Source organism: Gastrolobium bilobum, unplaced genomic scaffold, assembly GCF_033153095.1.
Source record: "Gastrolobium bilobum isolate Gb01-03AN ecotype WA unplaced genomic scaffold, APGP_CSIRO_Gbil_v1 utg3981, whole genome shotgun sequence".
Lineage (NCBI taxonomy): Eukaryota > Viridiplantae > Streptophyta > Magnoliopsida > Fabales > Fabaceae > Gastrolobium > Gastrolobium bilobum.
This window is the reverse complement of record NW_026898638.1, coordinates 301,559-326,558: the sequence shown is the minus strand read 5'-3', so window position 1 is coordinate 326,558 and position 25,000 is coordinate 301,559. Positions and strand designations below refer to the sequence as shown.

The following is a 25,000-nucleotide window of genomic DNA, read 5'->3' as shown; positions in this document are numbered from 1 at the left end:
CGAAAATATTTTTAATAGTTTATATTATTCTGTATCATATATATCTCGTCCTTGTCCATTTTCAATATGATATTACCACCAACTTTAAAACTTCTTTACAATTGTGGTGTCTTGAATTAATTGGCCGACTAGGAAGAAAGTCCTCTCGAATAGACAATAACAATTTTAAATGCTAGAAAACTAATTTTTGGTCAAATGAGTTTGCCATATGCTTCGGCATGTCAGATAAATTATGCTCAATTTTAAATATAGCAATGTATGTATAATTGAATTTTATGCCATATATATACGAATTTACCATTTTAATTATATCTCGAATAATAGATATATTGGTACATATAGGATTTACTTTGAGTCTAGGTCTATGTTAACATTACTTTTTCTTGAATAAGCTTAGGTCATTTTTGCAAACTGATGGCCTTTGGCTATCTTTTATCTATCATAGAATTTTTGTTGTTTATTTGGGTTCAACCTTGCAAACATAGAAGCCTGGTTAAATTTAAACTTTTATTTAAAGGCCTACATTATATAAATGTAAAATAAGAAAAAGGTTTGTTAACTTTGTAATAGGTATAATCTTTAAACAAATTTATTATTAATATATAGTTAATAAAGAAGCTATCATTGTTATATATATATGGGTTTATTGTTTCTCTTGTCACACGAAATAAAGTTATCTCCTGCAACCCCAAAATTATATAATTTTGAGGGTTAAGTGTTGAGTTATTCAAGTGTAATGAGTCTCACATTGGTTATTAATGAACAAAGTGAAGCGGATGGACCCATGAATTTAATGTATTAAAGTTTTAGGTTGAGACATGGTGTCGAATCCACTTCCTGGCATTGGGCTAGCTTAGCCCATTGGTGGTTGTCTGCCGCCATGGGCTCCCTTTGGACCCATTAGATAGTGGTATTAGAGTAGGGTTAGGCTCGAGCTAGACTGTGGCTAAAGGCAGATTGAATACTTGGGCTAGGGGTACTTGGTTGGGGGGGGGGGGAAAGCATACCAATGGTGGATTTCACACTTGAGGGGAAGATTGTTGGGTTATTAAAATGTGATGAGTCTCACATTAGTTGGGCCCGGGCAAGCCAGATGTTTGGTTAGGAGGCGAGTTGAGTATTTTGAGCTTGGGTATTCGGTTGAGCATATCAATGTTGGGTTTCACACTTAAGGAGGAGATTGTTGGGTTATTCAAATGTGATAAGTTCCACATTGATTGGTAATGGACTAAGTGAAGTGGATACAACTGAATGGGTCCATGAACTAAATGCTTAAGATTTTGGGTTGAGATATGATGTCGAATCAACTTGCTAGCGTTGGGCTAGCTTAGCACATTGGTGGTTGTCCCTCACTATGGGCTCCCCTTGAACCCACCTGACATTATGGGAATTAATTAAGAGTATTTTGATAAAATATATATAAAAAAAAAATTATCAAAACACTTCATTAATTTCTCCTACACTCAAAACGATGTAATTTTAGGATTGCAGGAGATAACTTTATCTCCTGTGACAGAAGCTATAGGAAAAAATATTTTGTCCCTAAGCTCGTCCCTATTTGGTATGGAGTCCTAATACGGATGAACTTAGGGACAAATTCTATAAATTGAAAGCATTTTGTCCTTAATTTCGCCTCTAATAGGGACAAAATATTTCTCCTCTCAAAATCTGTTCTTAATAGAGACAAAATTTATTTCATTTCTAATTCTATCATATATAGGGACAAGTTATTTTTTCGTCTCTAAACCTGTCCCAATTAGGGACATAATATTTTCTGTTTCTAAAATCCATCCATAATTCATACTTTTTTAGTAGTGTTAGCTTGTAAGCCGGAGAAAAATAATAATAATAAATTTATTAAGCATTTAAAAAAAAAAATTGACTGATATATATAAATTTAAGCAGGCTGTTATGTTGAATATCTAACATCTCTACACTGGGCTGACCTAATTAAGAATCTCAGCCCACTTTTACATTTAGCCCATGGCCCAATCCATTTCTTTTGTATCAATAAATAACATATACATTATGCAAGTTTAATATTACTCTCGCACTTGCCCGTGCTGACTGGTGCCATTTTCTTCACGGTTCTGCATTGTATTTAAATTTCAAAGTCAACATGTTATTGAGAGATGGTATCGCTGTCTTTCTTGGAAGTCATTTTCACTTGTAATATGTTTATTTCCTGGAAATATGGTTCTGGCTCTTGGTCCATGCATCAAAAGAGCAATGCTTCAAAGATCTATTTGGTGGCCCCAGCAATGGAGAGAATAACTCCTTTTGGATTCAAAGAAATTAAAGGGAAAAAAATATTATTTGGTAGGTAAATGGTCACAGCATGACTTCAGGAATTAATCAAGAAGTTAATTTACATTATAATGGGATTAATTTTGATGCAAGATATTGATTTAGCCTCTTACGTTATTTCTTTTTTTATTTTTTGTGTGGCCACTCTTCATTATATTTTAATTTTTTTTATTTCTTCTAAATAGCTACTTGTCAACTAATTCTTCAGACAGTTAGTCGCAGTGATTCAAATCACTATAATTTTAATATTTTGTGACATTATTATTGATTTTGTTTAAGATCAATTAATAAATAATTATTTGTGATGAATTGCAATTTTCTTCTAAATAGCTATTTGTCAACTAATTCTTCAACGGCCTCAATAATTCTTTATCCACTTGAACCAACCCCTTTGGTTACTCTTATTTATTCTCTTATTTAATGGAAAAGCTTTTTATCACATTTCTACTTTCTAATATATGAAATTACAGTGAAACACGCAAAATATCTATAAAATCCTCCTAACCCTTGGTGATTATGTTCCCTTCCTTGTGTTCATCTTCCTACCCTAATACCAGGTGAAAGTCAATGGTAATAAATAAGAAGTGCGTGAGCCTCAGCTGATCACTTAAGTAGGTATCTTGTGTTAAGGGCAAATTACACTCATACCTATAAGGTTTAGTAATATTATAGGGAGGATATATAGATGTCTCATCATTTCTCCTTTAAAATACCTATTTATTGATAGATTAATTGTCGAAATTAAAATGATGATTTTTTATTTTTTGTTTTCCGAAGAGGATCTATTCCCTATTATATATATAGAGCAATGCTTTTCTCAGGCTTTTTCACCCTTTTACCCCTTATTAATTAATTAATAACTATTTTGCCCCTGATTCGAAACTATCTACCATTATGCCCCTCTTTAATCGACTACCTTACATTTTTAATCGACTAAACGGTTGTTGGGAGATTTAATCGACTAAATCTCCCTACTTAATCGATTAAAATCATACTGACTTATTTTTTTTTGTCAAAGATGAAGATTTAGTCGACTAAATAGGGAGATTTAGTCGACTAAATCTCCCAGCAGCCATTTTTTGTCTGTTTTGGCCATTTAGTCGATTAAAAATACAAGGTAGTCGACTAAAGATGGACAGATTGATAAATAGTTTCGAATCAGGGACAAAATAATTATTAATTAATTAATAAGGGACAAAAGGGTAAAAAAGCCGCTTTTCTCATGTTAAATGAGATAATATTATCTTATGTAGAGACATATTTAGGTTGGTCTTACAATTAAAAGAAAGGAAAACAGAGAAAAAATATTGACTTGAATTTCGATGTGTATGTAACATGAGATAAGATTTACCATGTAACATGAGAAAAATATTTTCCTTATATATATTCTCCCTCGTATTACATGAGTCTCTCTTAATCTATACATTAGGAATCAGTGGCTAGTTACCCCTCCAGCTAGATAATAGGTAAAAGAATATATATTGCGTGCCACAGACGACTATATATTAAGAGGACTTTTGAATTAAAGTGTCTAAAATGTAGGGGGTGGTAATTTGGATTAAGTTTAGTCCGACACGACATTCATTTAATATGAACACGAATGCATATTTAATATGAATACAATACAAATAATTGTTAATTTTAGTTTTTGAAAAAAATCATTCAAATAATCTTAAATTAATAAATAAAAATAAGAAAAGTGAAATAAAAATATAATTATTTAATTATTTAATTTAAATAGATTAAAAAAATCCATATCACGTTTAGATCTTATTAAAATGTTGTATTAAAAATTATCACTCTTTTAAAATGCCCGTCAAATAAGAGTCAGGTAGCTTATTTCCTTGATTACTTTCCCTCCCCATTTTTCCTTCGTTGACCTAGATTGGTGTGGAGCTGCCATACTGGGAGGACAATTGTAAGGCATGTGACGATGGTGTGGAAGACGTAAAAAATAACGGGACAAGGAAGGTTGGCAAATTAGGTTTGGCTTGGCGGGCGACTCATTCTGTTCTTCAAATGGGATAGAATGGGTTGAGTTTTATAACACATTCTCAAAAAACGAAAAGAGACGGATTGGTTTGTTTTTTATTGGATTGATGACCGAAAGAGGTAGGATGGGTTAGTGTAAAATAAGTTTGGGCTGGCAGAAAGGACCGAGTTTTTCAGCTACTTTAAAAAACGAGATAAGGTGGGCTAGCATATTTTTTGACAAATTGATGGTGAGGCAAGATACCTCTTTGCCACTTCTAGGGACAAGGTCAAAAAACTCAAATCAATAAACACTCTTAGTTGAAATTAAAGCCTATCCTAATCTAAAAAAAAAAAGTACCTATTATTATCCAAAAAATGAAATAATTGCATTTTTTATACTCTACGACTAATGGATATATATATATATATATATATATATATTGACGAGCTTGGGGAATAGTCAAAGCCATACCCAATCGAAAAAGTATGATATCCAAACGCATTTCAAGTAATTGTAATAAAACCCTACCGATTGACCCTTTAGCTTTCACGGTGATACGAACGTATTTAAGCAATTGTGGTTTTGTAAGACCATTATGAAAACGTAATTTTTGTTTTTCTTCTAAACGAATACGATATTGAGATTTTTTACCGGAGTGTGATTGGTTTCTAAGTTCGCTTCCCACCTCGTCGTGACATGAGCGTGAAAGGGAGAATTCGTTTTTTAACTTAGAGGGGCTAAAAGATCATTTATTTTGGCTTTTTGGCCCCATATTGTAGGGTGAATCTCGAAAGATATGAAAGATCTCCCTCCAAGCCGTACATACGACTTTCATCGAATACGACTTTCCACAGAATTCGATATGTATCTATGAGATCGAGGATAAAATTCTGTTTACTCACTTGAAATATATATATATATATGTATATATATATATATATATATATATATATATATATATGTATATATATATATATATATATGGCTTATCGTTTTTCAAGATGCTTGAGACAATATTATCTCCGACTACTAGATCATAACATAACAGTATAAAGATGGATCAATAGTGATAAAGGAAGAGAGAGAAAAAGGGAATCATAATCATTCAAAGGTGAATCAATTAATATAAGAAAATAAATAAACAAAATGACATAGTTTTGGGATGGCCGGAGATAAACTTATCTCAAGCAACTTGAGAAATATTTTTTCTATATATATATATATGGGTTTATCGTTTCTCAAGCTGTTTGAGACAATGTTATCTCCGGCTACTAAATCATAACCGTATAAAGATGGATCAATGGTGATAAAGGAAGAGAGGGAAAAAGAGAATCATAACCATTCAAAGGTGAATCAATTAATATAAGGAAATAAATAAACAAAACGACGTAGTTTTGGGGTGACCGGAGATAAACTTATCTCAAGCAACTTGAGAAATATGTTTCACATATATATATGGGTTTATCGTTTCTCAAACTGTTTGAGACAATGTTATCTCTGACTACTAAATCATAACCGTACAAAGATGGATCAATAGTGATAAAGGAAAAGAGAGAAAAAGAGAATCATAACCATTCAAAGGTGAATCAATTAATATAAGAAAATAAATAAACAAAATGACGTAAATAACAATTAATATGGTAAAATCATTTCTGTAGCCATCTTACGTACAATAATGACATGTGTATGGTTATGATTTCTCACATTTAATGCTTTCATCTTTTGTATGGTTATGATTCCCCGCATTTAATGTTTTCACGTATATATATGACAAGTATTTGATTGCAGAAATGTACACCTATATATATAGGGTTTTATAAGAGTTACGTTGTAGGAAAAGTGATTGTGTAATGTTATAGAGATTCGTTTTGCGTGCCTTAATTTTTTATTTATTTTTTTGTTTTAAAAAGTGTGGGCCCCACAAAATGTTGTGAGTGTAGAAAAGTTTATTGTGTTATGTTAAAGGATAAAACGAAAACCCATTTATATATATAGGGTAAAAGATTGTAACCACCTGTTTAATTAGCACCATATATTTAGCTAGCAAGCTTTTGATTGTAGTCAAGTCATATAGCGTTTACTCTGACCTTTAAAATCAAATTTAGTGGGTGCATTACACGGCCCGAGACTCGTTTACTTTGAAATTTCTTTCCGAGTGTAAATAAATGTTCCTCTCACTATTTCTTGGGTTTTGCTTGTGGACAAAGTGTTTGTGGGGGATCAGATCTAGTTGTCTCAGATCTCAGATAACCACAAATAAAATAAAAATATTTTCTAGATATATTGGACATTCGTTTTGTTGTCGAATAATAATTGTAATTTGGGAGTCAAACTCGGTGCTCCCATTTATAAAAAAAAAATAAAAATTAAAAAAAATAGAATTTAAAGAGAAATATATAAAAAAGATAAAAGGAAAAAATTTTCCTTTTTAATAAAAGAGAGCATTGAATTAGGTGATCTTTTGCATTGAGAGTGTAGAAGGGGATAGAGAGTTTATACACTATATTCTATATGGATTATATTCTATATGGATTTGGATCCTTTCATATGTAAATTTTCTCTCTCTTATTTTATTATCAATGAATAATTGTAATAAAATAATATGATCATATGATTAATTTTTCAAATAAGGTTGTTTCGTGATTCGCGGCTGTATTTTTTTGGTTTTGATATGCCCATAAAGTTTTTTCTGGCGAGGAGTGTTTAGTTCCGCAGTTTATCCCTGTTGTAGATTCCTTTTGAGGAATTTATTAATATTATTTTAAGGATCAAAGGTTTTGAATGGCTTAGATTACGTCACATGATTTTATTTTATTTTATACAAAATCCATGAAATTTGAAACAAGAAATAAAAAAAAGAATAAGTGAAACTCATTAAAAAATTGAAAAAAAAATATAAAATAATCCCACGGGACGAATTCGAAGAACTAAACACCCTATAGCGAAAAACAACTTTTCGGACGCACCACACTTGTAAAATACACATGGTAATACCTCCGAATAATCAAATAGCCCACATAATAGATGTGTTTTAATTTGCTTTGTGTTTTAAAATACCTGTGACTCTATGAGCGCGGATTATAATAGCTAATAGAAAAAACAATTTGTTAAAAGGGGTAAGAAAAAAAAATATGGGTAGCCATTAAGTTAGAAGTTAACCCTGTTAGTATTTAAATAGATAGAAGGAAAAAAAAATTAAAATTTCATGTTTTAGAAACTAAATTAATAAAATATATTATTTTAGAATTTGGCTCTTATAAATATGGCGTTTTTTAAAAGAAAACAATATATCATAAAAAATTAATAAATAAATTTTTACAATGTCACAATTTATTTTATATATATATATAATTTTAAATATTACTTTTTTTCATTTAACTGTCAGAACTTTTCATCTTTTCTTCATTTAAAGTGAAATTATAAATTATAATGCTTAATTAAATATGAAAAATAATTCGGCTTCTTTATTTGATTTTTTTTGTTCTATTCAAATGGGGACTAGAATCAACTTCTTCTATTTTTCTTTTTTCTTTTTTCATTTCTCGTTAAACGCGTATTAATATGACCAGCGATCAATAGGCACCCACTCAACGTGAGATTGGGAAAGGAGCAACCAGTTCTCCCTCACCAACCCATAACATATTAAAATTGTTCCAGAAGGTAAATTTTTAAAATTGTTCTAGAAGGTAAACTTTTCGACTTTGTTATTCAACTGATACAATTACAGTTTAATATTATCGATTTCATATAGCCTTAAATTTATGTGTTAGAATATGCAAGCTATTAAAAATTGTGAACTCAACCACAACATTATTACAATTTCAAAATTTTTAATATTTTTTACTAGAGTCGTACACATCAGACATAGTTTAATTAAATATAAAATTTATTTTTAAAATTAGTTTTATTAAATTATTGACTTGGCAAGTAAACTGTTTCTTTAGTAAGTAGAGGTAAACTTTTTTTATATTAGCTAAATAAAGTTATAACCATGATAAATTACTATTATGTATTAATTGATTTGGTTTTTTTATATTATTCGAAGTTTGAAATTCTAACATATATATTGAACTAATCTAATTTTGAATTTGAATCTTTTCATCCTTTTCAAACTCATTACCCTTTTAACAAATCAAATCCTGAGATCTAACTAGGTCTCTAGAAGACTAACAACTCTTAGATAGTGATTTGAGATTTTTGTATGATACTCCTATCTTTATTAGAGGACAAAATGTCTACTAGAGGACAAAATGTCTATATCATATAATTAATGGAAAATAATTATCTCATGAATCTCATGCAACAGAGATAAAGTAGTGGGGTTCACTATTGTTTTTCTTTTTTTGAAAAAGTAGTGGACTCCACAATTTTATCTCTGTTGCATGAGATAATTATCTCATGCACAGTGGCGTAGCCACATTGAAACCAGCAAGTGTCTTGGCATTGCTGGTTTTCAAAATCAGAAGCTTTTTTTGATCTTCAGTTACTGTAAATGGTTTGCTTTCCTCCATAGCTGCTGGTTTTTGCACTAGCTTCCTCGATGGTTGGCTGATTTTCGGCACTAGCTTCCCAAGTTTTCTGGCTCCGCCACTGCTCATGCAACATGTGATTAATAGATCGATTAATACTTGTCTCTATGCACAACAATTTCTCTTATATGTTAGTCCCCATAATTGCCACTTTACTCACATGCAAAAATTATTCAATGCCACCTCACATTCTACAATATATCATAATCATTTTATACAATTTTCGACAGAGTCTTAGTCGAGGGCTCCAGCTAGCTAGCAGAGTCATTGCCGAGGGTAATAGGGCTGTAAAGCAGAAGTCCCAGCTCATTGAGGAATCACTCCTCTTTAAACCATCTTATAGTTTAACAATAACTCACCTCAAAATCGCAGTTTATTGTCTTAAATTATGTCCAGAGACATTAGTAACTTTAAGTAACGACTCCCATACCGTGTCTCCTTTTCTCTGTCTTGAGTGTTGTATTAACTGTTATTACATGTTGTCACTTGTCACACGTAAATTGAACGATGCACCTGCAATCTAGTTGCATCAAATGCTCATGGAAATCGTCCTCAATAATTATGATCCTACATAAAATAAGCTTGTCGATGGTTTGCATCTCTGTCAATTTTATCTGTAATATCAAATTATAACCTACTCTGATGTTAAATGTCAATGTTCTCGATCGTCACTCAAAGTGATGACAAACATTTTGCATAATTTGTGATACGAGTTGCGATTTTAAGATAGATTTTTATGTCTGAGACATTATTAATCAAAATAATATAAAAAATAAATTTATCTCTGTATAGCAAACCAACAACTTCATAAAATTAACATGAAAGAAATTAAAGCATATATTTCAGTCATACTTGATGTCCAAAATTTTAATAAAATATTTTAAAAACTTATTATAAAATTATGGTTAAGACTCATGCATGACTTTCTATAATTTACACTATTTTTCAGAATAAATTTGTAATTGTACTGAATCGGTAATATCGTAATGTAAATGCACCAATTGAGTAAAAATGACTTAAGTTATTAAATTAATCAAATCTATGTTTTGATGTGCTTGTCTTTTTATCGATGTCTTTTGGAATGACAGATATAATGTTTGATTCTTTTGTGGTTGAGCAAATATAATTTCAATTTTTTGTGTCAATATGTTCCGTCCGTTTAACTTAAGCTTTAGAAGTGTGAATTATTTAATGTTTTAATATTTCTACAGTGAAAGTAGATAAGTTATTTCCATTAATTCTCAAAAGAACGTTATCTTAGAAATGAATGATTAAAAATTATAATAATAAAGACTATTATAACACTAAAATAAATTAAAATTACAAAAATACCTTGATTTTCGTCTTAAAACAACGTCGTTTTGAGTTCAAAGTAAATAATTTAACTATATTCACTGGAAAAAAAATAAACTCATTATTTAAACACACTTAGTTTCAATTGTTGGTGATGATCATGATATACAAATTAAAATATAAGAAACTTATTAGAGCTCCCTATATCATAATTTTAATTGCTGGCGATGATATACAAAAAACTGATGCATGCATATTAATTATGAGGAGTAATATTGTTAAATGTTATTATGTTTCAGAATACAGCTCCTATATCCACCAAAGCTTTAAACTAGTGACGTTAGACTCCGTACTAAGCGCCTTTTCGGAAATTAAACTCATGACCTTGGCTAGTTGACTCTAAGCCTCTAATAGCGCTTACCAATAGGCAAAAACAACAATTGTTTTTTGTTACAACAAATTATTTTGACTAGTGATAAGTTCTCCATCCAATAATTTTAGTCTATTCAAGCTTCAAAAACAATTTATTTTATAAAGTTATAATAGTTTTGTCAACCAACTTGTAATTTCACTAATAACAAACTTGGATGTGGTGTTATAACTTCAATTTTGTTTTTTCATTATTGAATATTACTTCATTTTTTTCTGAGGGTGGGCGTCATATCAGTCGAACTTAAATCATTTAAGCGACTTATTAGCAAATTAATAACTCTATTCTCATTTTAGAAATCAGTAGTTCGTATAAATTTAGAAAAATAAAATGAAAATTAACGGCTGATCGTCACATTGGCTTTAGATAAGCTTCTTCCCTATAGATTTATAACCATGAGATCAGAGAGACTTTGTCTGAAAAAAAATATATCTACAATATCTCTCCTCAAACAAAAAAAAATTAGAGAGTAATTAAAAAATAATAAAACAAGGGTTTAACGTCTCTTATGTTATAGGAGATAAAATTATCTTATATATACACATAAAAATATGTAGAACTTGTGTTTTTTTTCTCTCTCTTCTTTTCACATGAATTCTCATGGGCCTCACATATTCTTATTTCCTATAACATGAGAAATATCAAACCCATAAAACTGTTGGAAACCGACACACACAAATCGAAAAATAAAAAGAGAAAGGGAAGAGAGAAATCGACACAATGATTTACCCTGATTCATCCAATATAGATTATGTCTAGCTTGTCAATATTATATTTATCTCATTGCCACCCGTTACAAGTCACTCGATTTGTAAAGGAATATAAATAGGATTTAAAAAACCCTAACAGCAGCTATTCATAGGCCCAAGCCCAAATTACTATGAAAAATAAAATTACAATAAGTCAGATACTCACAACAGTACTAGGCCTCTACGGGCCCGGGGGCGCTGGCCCCTGCACCTCGACTGATCGGCTCCCCTAGTTGTCTTCTGCTGACCCCCATCCCCCGTAAGTGTCCTCATGAGTATGGGAAATATGAGTCATATCCCACAAAAACAAATATCTATTTTCCCTTATGCAAAAATTCACTTTATATAAGAATGAAGATGGCAAGCATTCAAAATCCTAATCCCCTACACGCACAAGTTTTATTACCTTATGATATACATATTGTCTACAATTAATCAACTCTCCTGTAAACTCAGGTGTTAGGTCAAGTTTACATGGTTCTATATTCCATTGCAAAGGATACTCACATGTACTCACTTGGTTCCAAATTTCCTCCCTTCCCTTCTTTGCTTATAAATTTTCATGTCACAGCAGTAAGAGATATAATAAAATTATATACATGTCTTCCTCTAACATAACAGTTTAAGCATTTCAGAGAATTAATTGCTTAACATCGTTCATTCATACTCTCCACTCTCTTCAGTCCAATTTTCTTGTAGTAACAAGAACATCCTCCAACCACTAACCATGGTAACCCAATTCCTCATCTTCTTTCTCTTCTCCTGCTATGTTGTCACCTCTGTCTCCATAGAAGACACTGGTTTCGTGCGTTCACTAGACCACAAGTTTCTAGGCATGGAGAAGAAAGAAACGATCACCCACTTCAGGTTCTACTGGCAAGACATAGTAAGTGGAAGCAACGCAACCTCAGTTACAATTACTGTTGGGTTTGCTCTTTTACTAAAGCCCAAATGGGTTATTAGTATGAGAAGAGCCCAAGGAACCTAGAGCCCAATGAGCTAGGGTTTCTTGGAACCCATATAAATCGTACCTCTTAAGTCATCAGCCTCTAAGGTCATTTTTGTGAGAAAGAGGCAAGCTCAGAATCTAATCAGTGCCCACACACTTCCTCTTCCTCCTCAAGAGATAGTTTGGAAGATCTGCCACAGTCCAGCTTCAAGGAGGTTGTTCGTGCTGCGGCGCTGAGGTGAGCTGTTCGTGAAGAGGAATCCTACAAGGGAAGATTCTACACGAGACCTGCGCACCGAGAGGTAATTGTGAAACAAGGATGATTCGGTAAGCATACCAATGTACTAGGTCCTAAACCACTTCCGCATAAATCTAAGATTTCCTACAATTGGTATCAGAGCCTTGGCTGTACATTGGTATGTGAATCTAGTTTCACTATTCATGTAATTAGTTTTGCTTCTTGAAATGTGGCACCTAGGGTTCTAGGATTATGGTATGAATCTAGCATGTGTATTTTATAATTCATTTTCATAAAAGTTTAAATTTTAATCGGTAAAAATGCTTTAATCCATGGTTAGGGTCTCTCGTGTATTTCTCGATTTGTAACAAGGAGGCTAATCCCATATGATTAGGTTTCCTCCTTGCTGTTTTTGTTTATTTTTGGAATTTCTGTGTATTTTTTCAATATTTTGTAAAAGTTCAAGATCGAGAAATCGCGAGGAAGATGCGCAGTTAGCACTGTCGGAGACTTTTCGAGGACTTACCGATCTCGGAATGGGGCGATCTATGTATAGTTGGAAAGAGGACGGAAAGACGAACGCAACGGTGGGTGGATCACCGCCATCAGAGCCTTCACGCTCCACCACGCGCCTCAACAAGAGGCTGAGAGTGGCCGCCACTCTCCGACAAAGAATGGGAGAGTGAGGGAGCGTCCGGCCACCTTTTTGGGTGGTTCTGGCAGCGGTGCACTCGTCTCTACGTGGCGGTCCTTCCCCTGGAGTTTCAGCCTGATTTGACTTCGGGTGACGGCGCGGCAGACCTGACGGCTAGGGTTCCTCTTTCGCGTCCTAGGGTTTCTCGCCAAAGGATTGGGTCTTTGGGCTTTTGGGCCCATGAAACCCTAAAGGGACTTGAGACAGATACTATGGGCTAGGCGAAAGTCGAATTCCAAAGTTGTATTATTTAATTTAATTTAATTTAATTTTCTTTAAAATAGGAAGACCATGGATTAAAGTAATTATGATTTATTATTTAATGTTTTTATTGATTGGTATAAATTATATGATTGATAACATGCTTTATTGCGATAACATGCCATATAGAATAGGTGGTGCCATATTGTTGCATAACTTGTATGATTGCATGAGCATAATAGTTATTATGTCTTCAGCGACTAGTATGATAGTTATTATGGGATTATTTTGATTTTAAATCATCCTAAGAAATTAATTAATAATTATTATGATTTTTATTAAAAATCTAGATTAATAATTGAATTAATTAATTTTGGATAATTAACATCAAGACAAATAATCGTTATGGAAATTATTTTGATTTCAAATTATCCTCATAAATGATAATTATTATGATTGTTGCAATCTAGATTAATAATTAAGTTAGCTATTTGGATGATTTAAATCTAGAAAAATAATTAGAGAAAATTTCCTAAGAGAATTCTTTTATTTTGAGAGTAATTTGTGGGTTTTCTGAAATGGTCATGGAATAACACACACTGCATACAACATTCATGTATCATGATTGTTTGGAGCACACGCTGACGTAAAGTGACCGGATTTCAGGACCTTAATGCTTTCAAAATTATGTTAAGCTTAGTGCACGTTTATCGGCGCTCTTACTTATATAGTTTTTGAAATCAAACAAAGGATACTCTCAATTAAATAATTCTTGGAAATTAGAAAATGTTGCTTATATTGAATGGAAGGAGATTTAAATTAAGAGATTAATTTAACCTTCAAGCGCATTATAGGATCATTAATAAAATAATCATGTGAAGTCTCATCGAATAAGCATGATTGGATTTTATTAGATTGGACTTAAATATCTATAGGAGGAGATTTAAATTAAGAAATTAATTTAACCTTCAGGCGCATTGTGGGCCTATCAATAAAATAATCATGTGAGGCCCCAACGGATAAGCATGATTGGATTTTATTGGGCCTTAATAATTTCAAAATTTTAATAAAGTATTGTATGGCCCATCGTCGATAATACTAAGTTATTAAAGATAATTTTGAAATTAAACAATGAATTCGACAGGGCTTATGAAAATTCTCAAACAAAAATGTTGAATGGGTGAAGGTTTTAAAAATTAATTAATTTTAAAACCTGCGGGCTCCATTTGTGGGTTTATTAGTGAAATGGTTATCGCTGAAGCCCCATCGGATAAGGATAATCAGATTTCACTAGATTAAATCTTAATAATCTCAAAATTTTAGTAAAGTATTGTACGGCCCATCGTCGGCAATGCTTAGACACTAACGATAATTTTGAAATTAAACAATGGTTAATTACATTCAACTTTGGTAAAATTGTTAACCCTCCCATCGAGGCTCTGGCAATGGCACTGAAGGCCCAAATAACAATTTTGGTTTTTACAAGTGACTTGCCCATCGTAAGCCTTGTAAAGATAAACTGAAGGATTGTTAACAATAAACAAGAGTAGTTATGAGAATCTACTCGCACTTCGTTTGTTTATTGCATTATTTGTTTGTAATTGTGTGCTTTATATGTTTTTCAGAAAATATCTTAGAAATGATTTTGAGTCAAAAACCTCTAGATGGTACCAACTATGAATAAATGAAAAGCAAATTTTTGATATTGTTCTAAAACATGGAAGCTAAAATTTGTCCTGACAATGCGAGGGCCATAGCAACCTGCAGAGGATGCGTCTAAGGAAACTAAGATGCATTTCTCAGATTGGGAAAAGGCAGATATGGTAGTTCGCTGCTATATTATTGTCAGTCTTTCCAAATACTTGCAGAAGCAAGTGTACATGATTAAGAGTGGAGTAGAAATGCTTCAGACTCTTAATGACATGTTTGCTGCGTCTAGCAGCTTTGCTAGACGGAATGCAGTCGGTGCAGGTTTTGCTAAGAGTCTTGTTAAATCCAAAGGGAAACCCAAGGGTGGTAACAAGAACAAAATGACTTGGTTATCAGTTGTCAAACCAGTTGCTATGAAGAAGCCGCAAGGCAAGTTCTTCAAGTGCAGACTGAAGGGATACTGAAAGAAAAATTGCCTAAAGGTGATGAAAAGAACCAGACATGGGTATATTAAGGCCTGATCAGTGAATGAATCATTGATTCAGGAATCACTGATTATGTTTGTTACTCTTAGCAGTAGTTCAAACATGGTATGCCTGTCAGCAGTGGACAAAGATATTTTAAGCTTGAAAATGGGACCTTGTGTCTGCATTCGCAGTAGGACAAGTTATTTATAAGACTATGGTTTTGGGTGACTGTTTATTTGTTCCAGATTTCAAGAGGAATTCAATTTTTGTTAGTTGTTTTGGTTAAAACATGGGTTGACAATGCAATTGATTCCTCAGTTACATTTCAAAGTTCATCTTCGTCTTGTTTTGTTCTGGTACATTGTTTAAATAGTTTTTATTACCTATGTCCTATACCTTTTTTTTTTTAAATTTGTTATGTTGAATGGAAAGGATGATGAACAAGGATTTTCACCAAAGAAATAAAAATTTCAAATGAAACATAACTTTGGCCTTTGTGATTGAGTCACATTATCTCAAGTAGAAAATATGTTTTAGTTAAAAGAGGGACTGAAAGTTCAATAATCTTTTAACTAACAGCTACATGTTAGTCCTATTTGGAAGGTAAAGTGGCCAAGCAATCCTACAAGGGCCAAGAAGGTTTGCGCAACTATTCAACTGGAACTGGTACATACTAAAGTATGTGGACCACTTAGCGTTCAGACCAGAAGAGGTGATGAGTACTTCATTATATGAATGTTTACTCTGGATTTGAACAGATGAACCAAGTGCGCTATAAGTCTAAAGAATCTGGAAATTTCCAAGAGGTTTAGTCTGAGGCAGAAAAGCATGTAAGTGTTCAGATCAAAACACTTTGGTCTACTAAAGTGTTTGGCTACCTGTCTGGTAATTTCAGGTCTTACCTGATTTAAGAGGGGATAGTTTTCGTAACTATCTCTAAGAACGCGTTAGTTGAATGAAATTGCAGTATGCAAAAATCAAACATTTCTAGACTTGGTGAAGATCATGTTCAGTTATTCATCTTTGCCAATGTTATTCAAGGGAGATGTCTAAGAGAAGGAAATCTACCTTCTTAACTTGGTTCCGTCAAAGTTTGTTGTAAAGACACCTAAAGAATTATGGAAGGGGTGCAAGCCCAGATCAAACCATATTCAGATTTAGGGTGCTACGACACATGTCCTACAACAACAGTCAAATGAGATGGAATCTTGTATGGAAGAGTGCATATCTTTTGGCTACCCTAAGAGAACTAGGGATGATTTCTTATTTAGTCTTAAGGACAAGATAATCTAAGTGAGCACTCACATGATTTTCTTAAAGGAGGACTAGATAAGAAATTATAAGCTCTTAAGTTAGGTTATTCTTGATGAGATTTATCTCAGATCAAGAATTTTCAGAATCTCTAGAAGCTTCATCCACTGTTCCCTTGATTGTTCAAGAGGGGATAAATATATCTCTAAGTGAACAAACAAGAGAACCATGATTGTAAATTCAACATGATAATATATAAGTGAAACTAGTAGAAATATTAGTATCACATGTAAAGGAATAATATCAAGGATAAGCGGATCCTCAAGAAATTGAAGATCCATCATTTGACCCACTCTTTGTTTTACCTATAAATACACAAGGTCTAGTGCATACATTCGTAGTGGGAGAGAACCTTGTTAACTCTCAAGTTATTTCTTGTTGAGTGACATTGATCCTACTAGTTACGATAATGCACTAGAAGATGTTGTTAATCAAGTGTTGCTCAAGCTATGAACAATGAGATGAAATACTTGTATTTCAACTCCGTTCGGTCCTAGTAAAGACACCAAGAGGGGTAAAACCCACAAGGTGCATGTGGACATAAAAGGCAAAGAGAGGATGGACAGAAGGTGAAAACCTTCAAAGCTAGCTTGGAGGCAATTTTTGCCAGACGCCATGCTTGGGTCTATCCAGATTCTCTTAGTTGCTATAAGTCTCAATTATGAGATTTCATTTTGGGAGTTGGATGTTAGGATATCTACATACAACAACCAAAAGAGTTTATAGCAAATGGGTAGGAACACACGGTATGCAAGTTGTGAAAGTCTATTTCATAGACTTAAGCAAGCATCCAGGTCTTGAAACATCAGTTTTGATCAGGTTATCAAAATTTTGATTTTGAGAGAACCTTGATGAATGATGTGTATTTGTATGTAAAGAATCCAACGGAAGACAGTAGTTTTTCTGGTACTTTATGTAGATGATATGCTCCTTATTGGAAACAATGTGGAGGTAATATCAAGCATAAAGAGTTGGCTAAGTTAGTGTTTTGGTATGGAAGTACTGGGGAAGCCAATTATATTCTTGGTATAAAACTCTTATGAGGCCGGAAGATTAAGTTGTTGGCATCACCTCAGGCTACTTACATTGACAAAACCCAAAATTCAACATGAGAATTCTAAGAGAAGAATTATAATTCTCAGATGTGGAATTCATCTTCCTAAGGAGTGACCAAAGACTTCTAAGAAGGAAGAATGCATGAGCAAGATATCTTATGCTTTGGCAAAGGTAGACTCACGCATATCATGTTGGGCGTTAAACCAGACATCTGTCACGTAGTGCGAGTAGTGAGATAGTACCATTTTGAACCTAGAGGAATACTAGATTATTGTTAAGCATGTACTCAAGTATCTTTGGAGAACGAGAGATTATATGCTGGTATATTCTAGTGGGAGTCTTGAAAAGCTGAGTTTTCAAAAATTCAGTTATTTCAAGTGGATATTGACTCAAGAAAATCAACCTCGAGCTATGAGTTTTTCACTAAACTCAGATAGCATTAGAGGTGGATCTTGCAGACCCAGTTACTAAGAGTTTGCCTGAACTTGTGTTCGAGAGGCATGTTACTTCTTTGGGTCTTAGGAGGATCCCAGACTTGCATTAAGCAAGTGGGAGTTATTGGTTTCATTGTGCTCTTGGAGTAAGACGATGAAACAATAAAATAATTTTCTGAATTTCATAAATAAGGTTTTATTTATTTATTTTGCGCACTATTTACAAACATAAAGGTCCGGATCAAATTGTGGAGTATATGATCATATGGATACGTTCATGGAGGACATGATCATAGGATCTCACAATTGATGAATGGAGTCACAGCCGTTAAATAAAGTTGGGCACTTTATTCAGGCTGCAATATTTTATGAAATGATTTTGCCCGAATCATTGTAAAATATTGGTGTGAATTAACATTCACATTGAAAGGATCAAGGAGAGATTTGATTAAAGTTATTTTTCTGTCATAAGGTATCAAATCTCCAGTTAACTATAGTTATGTGATTGCTCTTAATCTTGAGTTTATTATAAATAGGTAATCAAATAGTTTTCATTCTTTGATTTACCAACGGGTGAGGTTCGATCTATTGATGACCAATAACTCGGTATTTTGGGAGTGAGATTATTTGATTATCGGTATTTATGAGATAAACAACATGGAATTTGTAGGATATGTCCCCTAGATATGTTTCGGTACTTGGATATTAAAGACACTGGCCAGTGCATGTAATCCATTAGAGAAACTATCATAGTCAAGGGAATAAATAATTGATTGAGTTACAGAAAACTTGTCAATCCATTATAGACATTTTACAAAGGGGCGATGCATATTCATGTTATAAGTGTTGTTAATCTTGGAGTTCAAGTTCGAGCTTTTAGTGGAGTAGCACCGAATTAGATAATCATTTGTTGATTATCAGGAGCCTTGATTAATAACAGATGGTAGATCCCCAAGCTAGCTTGAGACAAGGGATGGTGTATTTTTCGGATAAATGATGACTTATGGGTTACATGATCTTGGGTTTTACGACTCAAGTTTGTATCCAAAAGAGCAAGTGGGAGATTGTTGGGTTTGCTCTTTTACTAAAGCCCAAATGGGTTATTAGTATGAGAAGAGCCCAAGGAACCTAGAGCCCAATGAGCTAGGGTTTCTTGTAACCCATATAAATCGTACCTCTTAAGTTATCAGCCTCTAAGGTCATTTTTGTGAGAAAGAGGCAAACTCAGAATCTAATCAGTGCCCACACACTTCCCCTTCCTCCTCAAGAGATAGTTTGGAAGATCTGCCACAGTCCAGCTTCAAGGAGGTTGTTCGTGTTGCGGCGCTGAGGTGAGCTGTTCGTGAAGAGGAATCCTACAAGGAAAGATTCTACACGAGACCTGCGCACCGAGAGGTAATTGTGAAACAAGGATGATTCGGTAAGCATACCAATGTACTATGTCCTAAACCGCTTCCGCATAAATCTAAGATTTCCTACAATTACTCCATCACTTCCTAAATATAACTCAACCACTATCTTCGGTTTGGTTGGAATCATCGACAACGCTTTGACCTTAGGACCAGAACTGAGTTCAAAGCTTGTGGGAAGAGCTGAAGGATTCTATGCATCTATATCACAGACAGAGTTCGATCTTCTTATGGTTATGAACTTCGTATTATTCGAAGGGAAGTACAATGGAAGCAGCATCACCATCTTGGGGAGGAACGTTGCTTACAATTGAGTATAATGTTTATGTTTCCCTTTAATGATGCTTTATATTATAGGATATAAGTTTTCGCTTCACAATGGCAATCTACGTTGCTTAATTTCCTCTTTCTAGATTATATAGTAGCACTCCATAATGGATTTTCATGTAATATGTGATTGTAAAATGCTCTAAGATAAAATATTTACATCCTCTTACATTACTTTATGTCACATGCTTTAAGATAAAATGCAGTGGGTTTGACCTCATGAACCCACCCCTGTTTATTTGTGGTTGGTATGATAATTTGAATAATAATTCATCCTACTTACTCCACTGCCTCCAATTGAAAATTGGAAAATGTTTCGTCTATACCATAAATGTTATAGTTTGAATAACAATTTATGCTTGTCTCTCCACTTCATGCAATTGAAAATGGGAAGATGTTCCATTCAAGCTTACAATATTTCATCCCTTCCTACACCTTTCATTTAAGCTTTAAATTAATGTTAGACTTGGATCAAGGACCGTGACAAATTGATTTTTCTACCTCCACTAAATAGTAAATCCTAAGTTTTTTATTTATTAGTGACAAAAGAGCAGAACAGAGGTTTGCAAGCTGAGCAAAGTCATCTAAAGCCATATGACTTAGAGAACTTATAATAATGGATCTAATGATGCAAGAATGTTAAAAGAGCTTGTCTTCTCATATGGAATATCAACTATCAAGTTGAAATCATATAAACTCGAGAAATCAACCCAAGAAGGATAGGAGCTTAACAAAATTGGAGTTGAGTAGAGTCACAGGGAAACTAGCTACTCAAGGTTTATGGGACAAATTCAAAGAAAATGAAGAAAACAAAAACAAAATAACAGATATAGTAACGGCCAATAAGCATCCAGTGTGCAACAGAAGATTCAAAACAGTAAACTTGAAAAATTAAGACATAAGGTTTGAAGAGCTAATCAGCTAAACTTGTACACTACTCAAGTCTTCATCTTGCTACCTTTAAGTTATATCTTAGCAAAAAAAAAAAATGTTTCTCTTACTCTGTAACTTGCGTATAAACAATACATGAGTGATTTTGAAAAATACCCAATGCAAAACACTTAACCATTATCTTAGATCTTGAGAGATCAGGTTAATGAGCTACCAGGTTGTGCTAGTCACTTGTGAGTTTTTTGTTTAGCTAGGAGCGCTTGGATTCAAGGACTACTTGTTCTACAATGAGAGGCTAACGTTGAATAAACAAATATGGTCTTAACTTGAAATGTCTAGCGTGGAAAATTTTTTGCTCGATTCTAGCTTAGAGAAACCGGGTGGCTCAACACTACTTGTACAAAGAATACTCAGAATATTCTAAATGTATCAGCGGCACATGTTAGAGGGGAAGTAGTATAAATTGTGGTGTTGAACTCTTTTTATCCTTCACTTTTTATATGGGTTTAGCTTTTATAGGAGATAATTTTATCTCCTATACATACTTAAAAATGTATAAGACTCATTTTATAGTTACTACCTTTTTTCTTACTATTTGTTATTACCAAATCTTAACCGTTGAATTCCATCAATCTAACGGTTATAAATTATTGGGTCATATTTATTAATTAATTATTAATTCTAATAAATTATAACCATTAGATTGAGGGAAATCAACGGTTAAGATTTGGTAGTAACAAGTAGTAAGAAAAAAAAGTAATAACTATAACTTTTCCCCTCATTTTTTATGTAAAAAATCAATTTAACTCAAAAATTTAAGTTATTAGATAAAGATATTTTTAATAATTTATATTATTCTCTAATATTTTATTTTTCTATCTTTTCTTTTTATATGGTCCTATATGGGTACCACACACTTTTATATGTGTGTGCGAGATAAAATTATCTCCTATTAATCCCTTTTTATATATACCTTATTTTGATATTATTTCATTTCTATTCAGCCCTATTTTGAAAGAGATTATCAAAGTTTTTAAGAAGAACAACTTGTGAAACTATATATTTGTATAAGTAAACTATGTATCAAAATGTTTTATTTTTTAGGAAAAATATGTGTCATTCTAAAGTTATAAAGAATGTAAAGTTATATCATTTTAAGTGAGAAAAAAATAAATTATGGAAAAGAAAGAGTGGACGAAAAAAATAAAAAATAAAAATTTGATCTCATTTCTTTATAAAAATAAAATGACACAACTTCTGTGAACAAACTTTTTTCCCTTTATTTTTTGAACAAAAGGAAAAAGAAGTATCCTTTAAAAGGATACAAACTTGTGTTCTTTTAGACGATTTACATAAAATCTAATTAGTCAGAGACTTTGTATAAATATGAAAGAAAAAAAAAATTCTCTTCCCAATCGCATCGCTGACGTATAAAGTACAAAAAAATCTTTTTTAAATTTACATATAACCAAACTTTGTGTAAGTCAATAAAAAAATATAATTTACATACTTTGGGAGTAGATCTTCTCTTGTTAAAAAGTGGTCACGTGGTCATGTTATTTGATCACAACCACTAATTCAAAAATTATATATTTTTCTCTCTCTCTTATCTCATCATCAATGAATGATTGTGATCAAATAACATGATCACATGACCATTTTTTTCACACGAGAAGATCTACTCGCTCTCCAATAGGTTTGTGCCGAGAAATCCTCTTAAAAATATCTGGAAGCTTTATTGGGAAGTGTATTCATTTTAGCGCGGTATGAAATCATGAAACGCATGAGGGCCATATATTACAATGACTTATTGAATTTATTTATTCGTGTCGATTTCTAATAGAAAGAGAAAAAATGGTCACCACTTAAAGTTCCATGAAATGATGCTTCCAACAACCAAACCCACTCACTTTTTCCCCCAATTTCCTCTTTTTCATGTTTCTCCTTATAAAGCCCTTTACATTGGGTTCTACTTTTCATTCTCTTCTCACCCTTTCTCTTCATTCTAGTTTTGTTAAGAGTAACTACAGAACCTTAAAACACCAAAACCAACCATGTCAACCCACCATTCCCTCATCACCCTCTTCTTCTTCTTCCTTTTCCTCTCTTGCCATGCCTTCACTTCTGTCACTGCAGAAGATGACACTGATTTTGTTCGTCCAATAGACCGCAAGTTGTTAGGCCTAAAGAGGAAAGAAAAGGTGAGCCATTTCAGGTTCTATTGGCATGACATATTGAGTGGACGCAACCCCACTTCAGTTTCTGTTGTTGCACCACCTTTGAAGATGAACACAACCACTGCTTTTGGTTTGGTCAACATGATTGATAACCCTTTGACCATGGGACCTGATATGAGTTCCAAACTTGTGGGGAAGGCTCAGGGGTTCTATGCTTCTGCATCTCAGAGTGAGGTTGATCTGTTAATGGCTATGAACTTTGCTTTCATTGATGGGAAGTACAATGGGAGTACCATCACTATCATGGGGAGGAACCCCGTTTTCAATAAGGTTAGGGAGATGCCTGTGGTTGGTGGTAGTGGACTTTTCAGGTTTGCTAGGGGCTATGGAGAAGCTAGAACTCATTGGTTTGATCTTAAGTCTGGGGATGCTATTGTTGAGTACAATGTTTATGTTATGCATTATTGATTATTTGTGTTATGGGGTATACTTTTTGCTTTTACTATGGGAATTGGCACTCTTTCTGTTTATGTTTATTTTTATTTTTATTTTTTGTTTTTGAGGTCTTGTGAGAGGTGGGGTTTGTGTTCATGAACCCACCTTTTGTCCTCTGACTCCCCCTTTTTAATTATGGTGTATTTGTGGTTGGTGTTATAATTAGAATAATAATTTATGTTCCTCTCTCCACTGCTGGCAATTGAAAAATAATCCCACAGCAAAAATATTTGGGCAATTATTCAATTCATATGTTCAATTGTGGTGTCTTGAATTGATTTGAGTGGGAGCACAGGTTTCTGGAATAGAGATTAACAGTCCAAAAAGGAAAAAAAATTATTTTTGGTCAAGTAATTATACAATTTCCTTCATGATTTGTTCTGATTAGATTTATTTTTGAAAGCTAAGAAGGGTACATTATGGTTCTAATGAAAAGAAAGTTCATTTAACTGCCCTTCTGATCAGATTTATCTTTAGAAAACCAAGAACATTAATACTGTGGTGGTTTGTTGTATCAAAAATAAGTTTTAGTTTATTAAATTTTTTACCCTATCTTTACCATTTACACTATACCTTAGCCTTAAGTGACAGCTTGTGATTGTTGTTCTGGTGTCTAAAATCATTATTAGACTCAGAATTAAAAATTGTTATTGTTTACTTTTCACATCAATTGAGTTTAAATTCACTTACTACAGAGAGATGAAATGAAAGAGACTGAGAAAGGGAAGTCTTACCAGAAGTTTACCATATTGTATTAATAGCTAATGTGCTATACTTCTTTAACTATGTGGGATATCTGTAAGTGTAACCCATCTCTTCACAACTTTTCTTTCCCCAATTGACACAATATCTTGAGAATCATGGTATCACCTGATTAATCACTTAATTGTTATGAAAGTTGCATTGTCACTCTTGCAAGAGATGGTATGTTTCTTTCTTTTTGGTTACAGAGGTGTCATGTTTCTAGGATTGGCTTTACATTTTCAACTGTTTCAAAGCTATATTGAATTTCATTTTCTCTTTTGAGCAAGCCATAAGGCTCTAAAACCACTCTATGCCCAAGACCCAAGTCTCACAGTTTAAGCTTTCTCTGCAGCAAGACCAATCAAAGACAAGCCTTTACACTCTGCATAATTGCTTCTTCCTTAGAAGCAAACACCGCAAATATGTAATTATGACTTTGCGTGGAGAATTTCGGAGCATTTCTTCTAGGGAGACAATATATATATATATATATATATATATATATATATATATATATATATATATAGGGGTGTAAATGGGCTCGGCTCGGCTAGGCTTTGGCCTTCCTGACTCAAGCTTACGTAAAAAAAAAATTCAACTTATCTGGTCTACTGGCCTATTAAAGGCTTTATTTGTAGGCCAAACTCGGCCTATTTTAAAGAATAAGAAAGCCC

At 33.1% G+C, this 25,000-nt stretch overlaps 2 protein-coding genes across 2 annotated transcripts; both read left to right on the top strand.

The window, feature by feature from the left end:
• Positions 1 to 12,010: 12,010 nt before the first annotated feature.
• LOC133317927 (dirigent protein 19-like) lies at positions 12,011 to 20,006 on the top strand. Its single transcript, XM_061519827.1, has 2 exons — positions 12,011 to 12,210; positions 19,754 to 20,006. Exons 1-2 carry the CDS (start codon positions 12,011 to 12,013, stop codon positions 20,004 to 20,006), a joined length of 453 nt encoding a protein of 150 aa, XP_061375811.1.
• Positions 20,007 to 22,836: 2,830 nt separating this feature from the next.
• LOC133317932 (dirigent protein 22-like) lies at positions 22,837 to 23,765 on the top strand. Its single transcript, XM_061519833.1, has one exon. The coding sequence runs from the start codon at positions 22,965 to 22,967 to the stop codon at positions 23,553 to 23,555; it is 591 nt and encodes a 196-aa protein (XP_061375817.1). The 5' UTR covers positions 22,837 to 22,964; the 3' UTR covers positions 23,556 to 23,765.
• Positions 23,766 to 25,000: the final 1,235 nt, after the last annotated feature.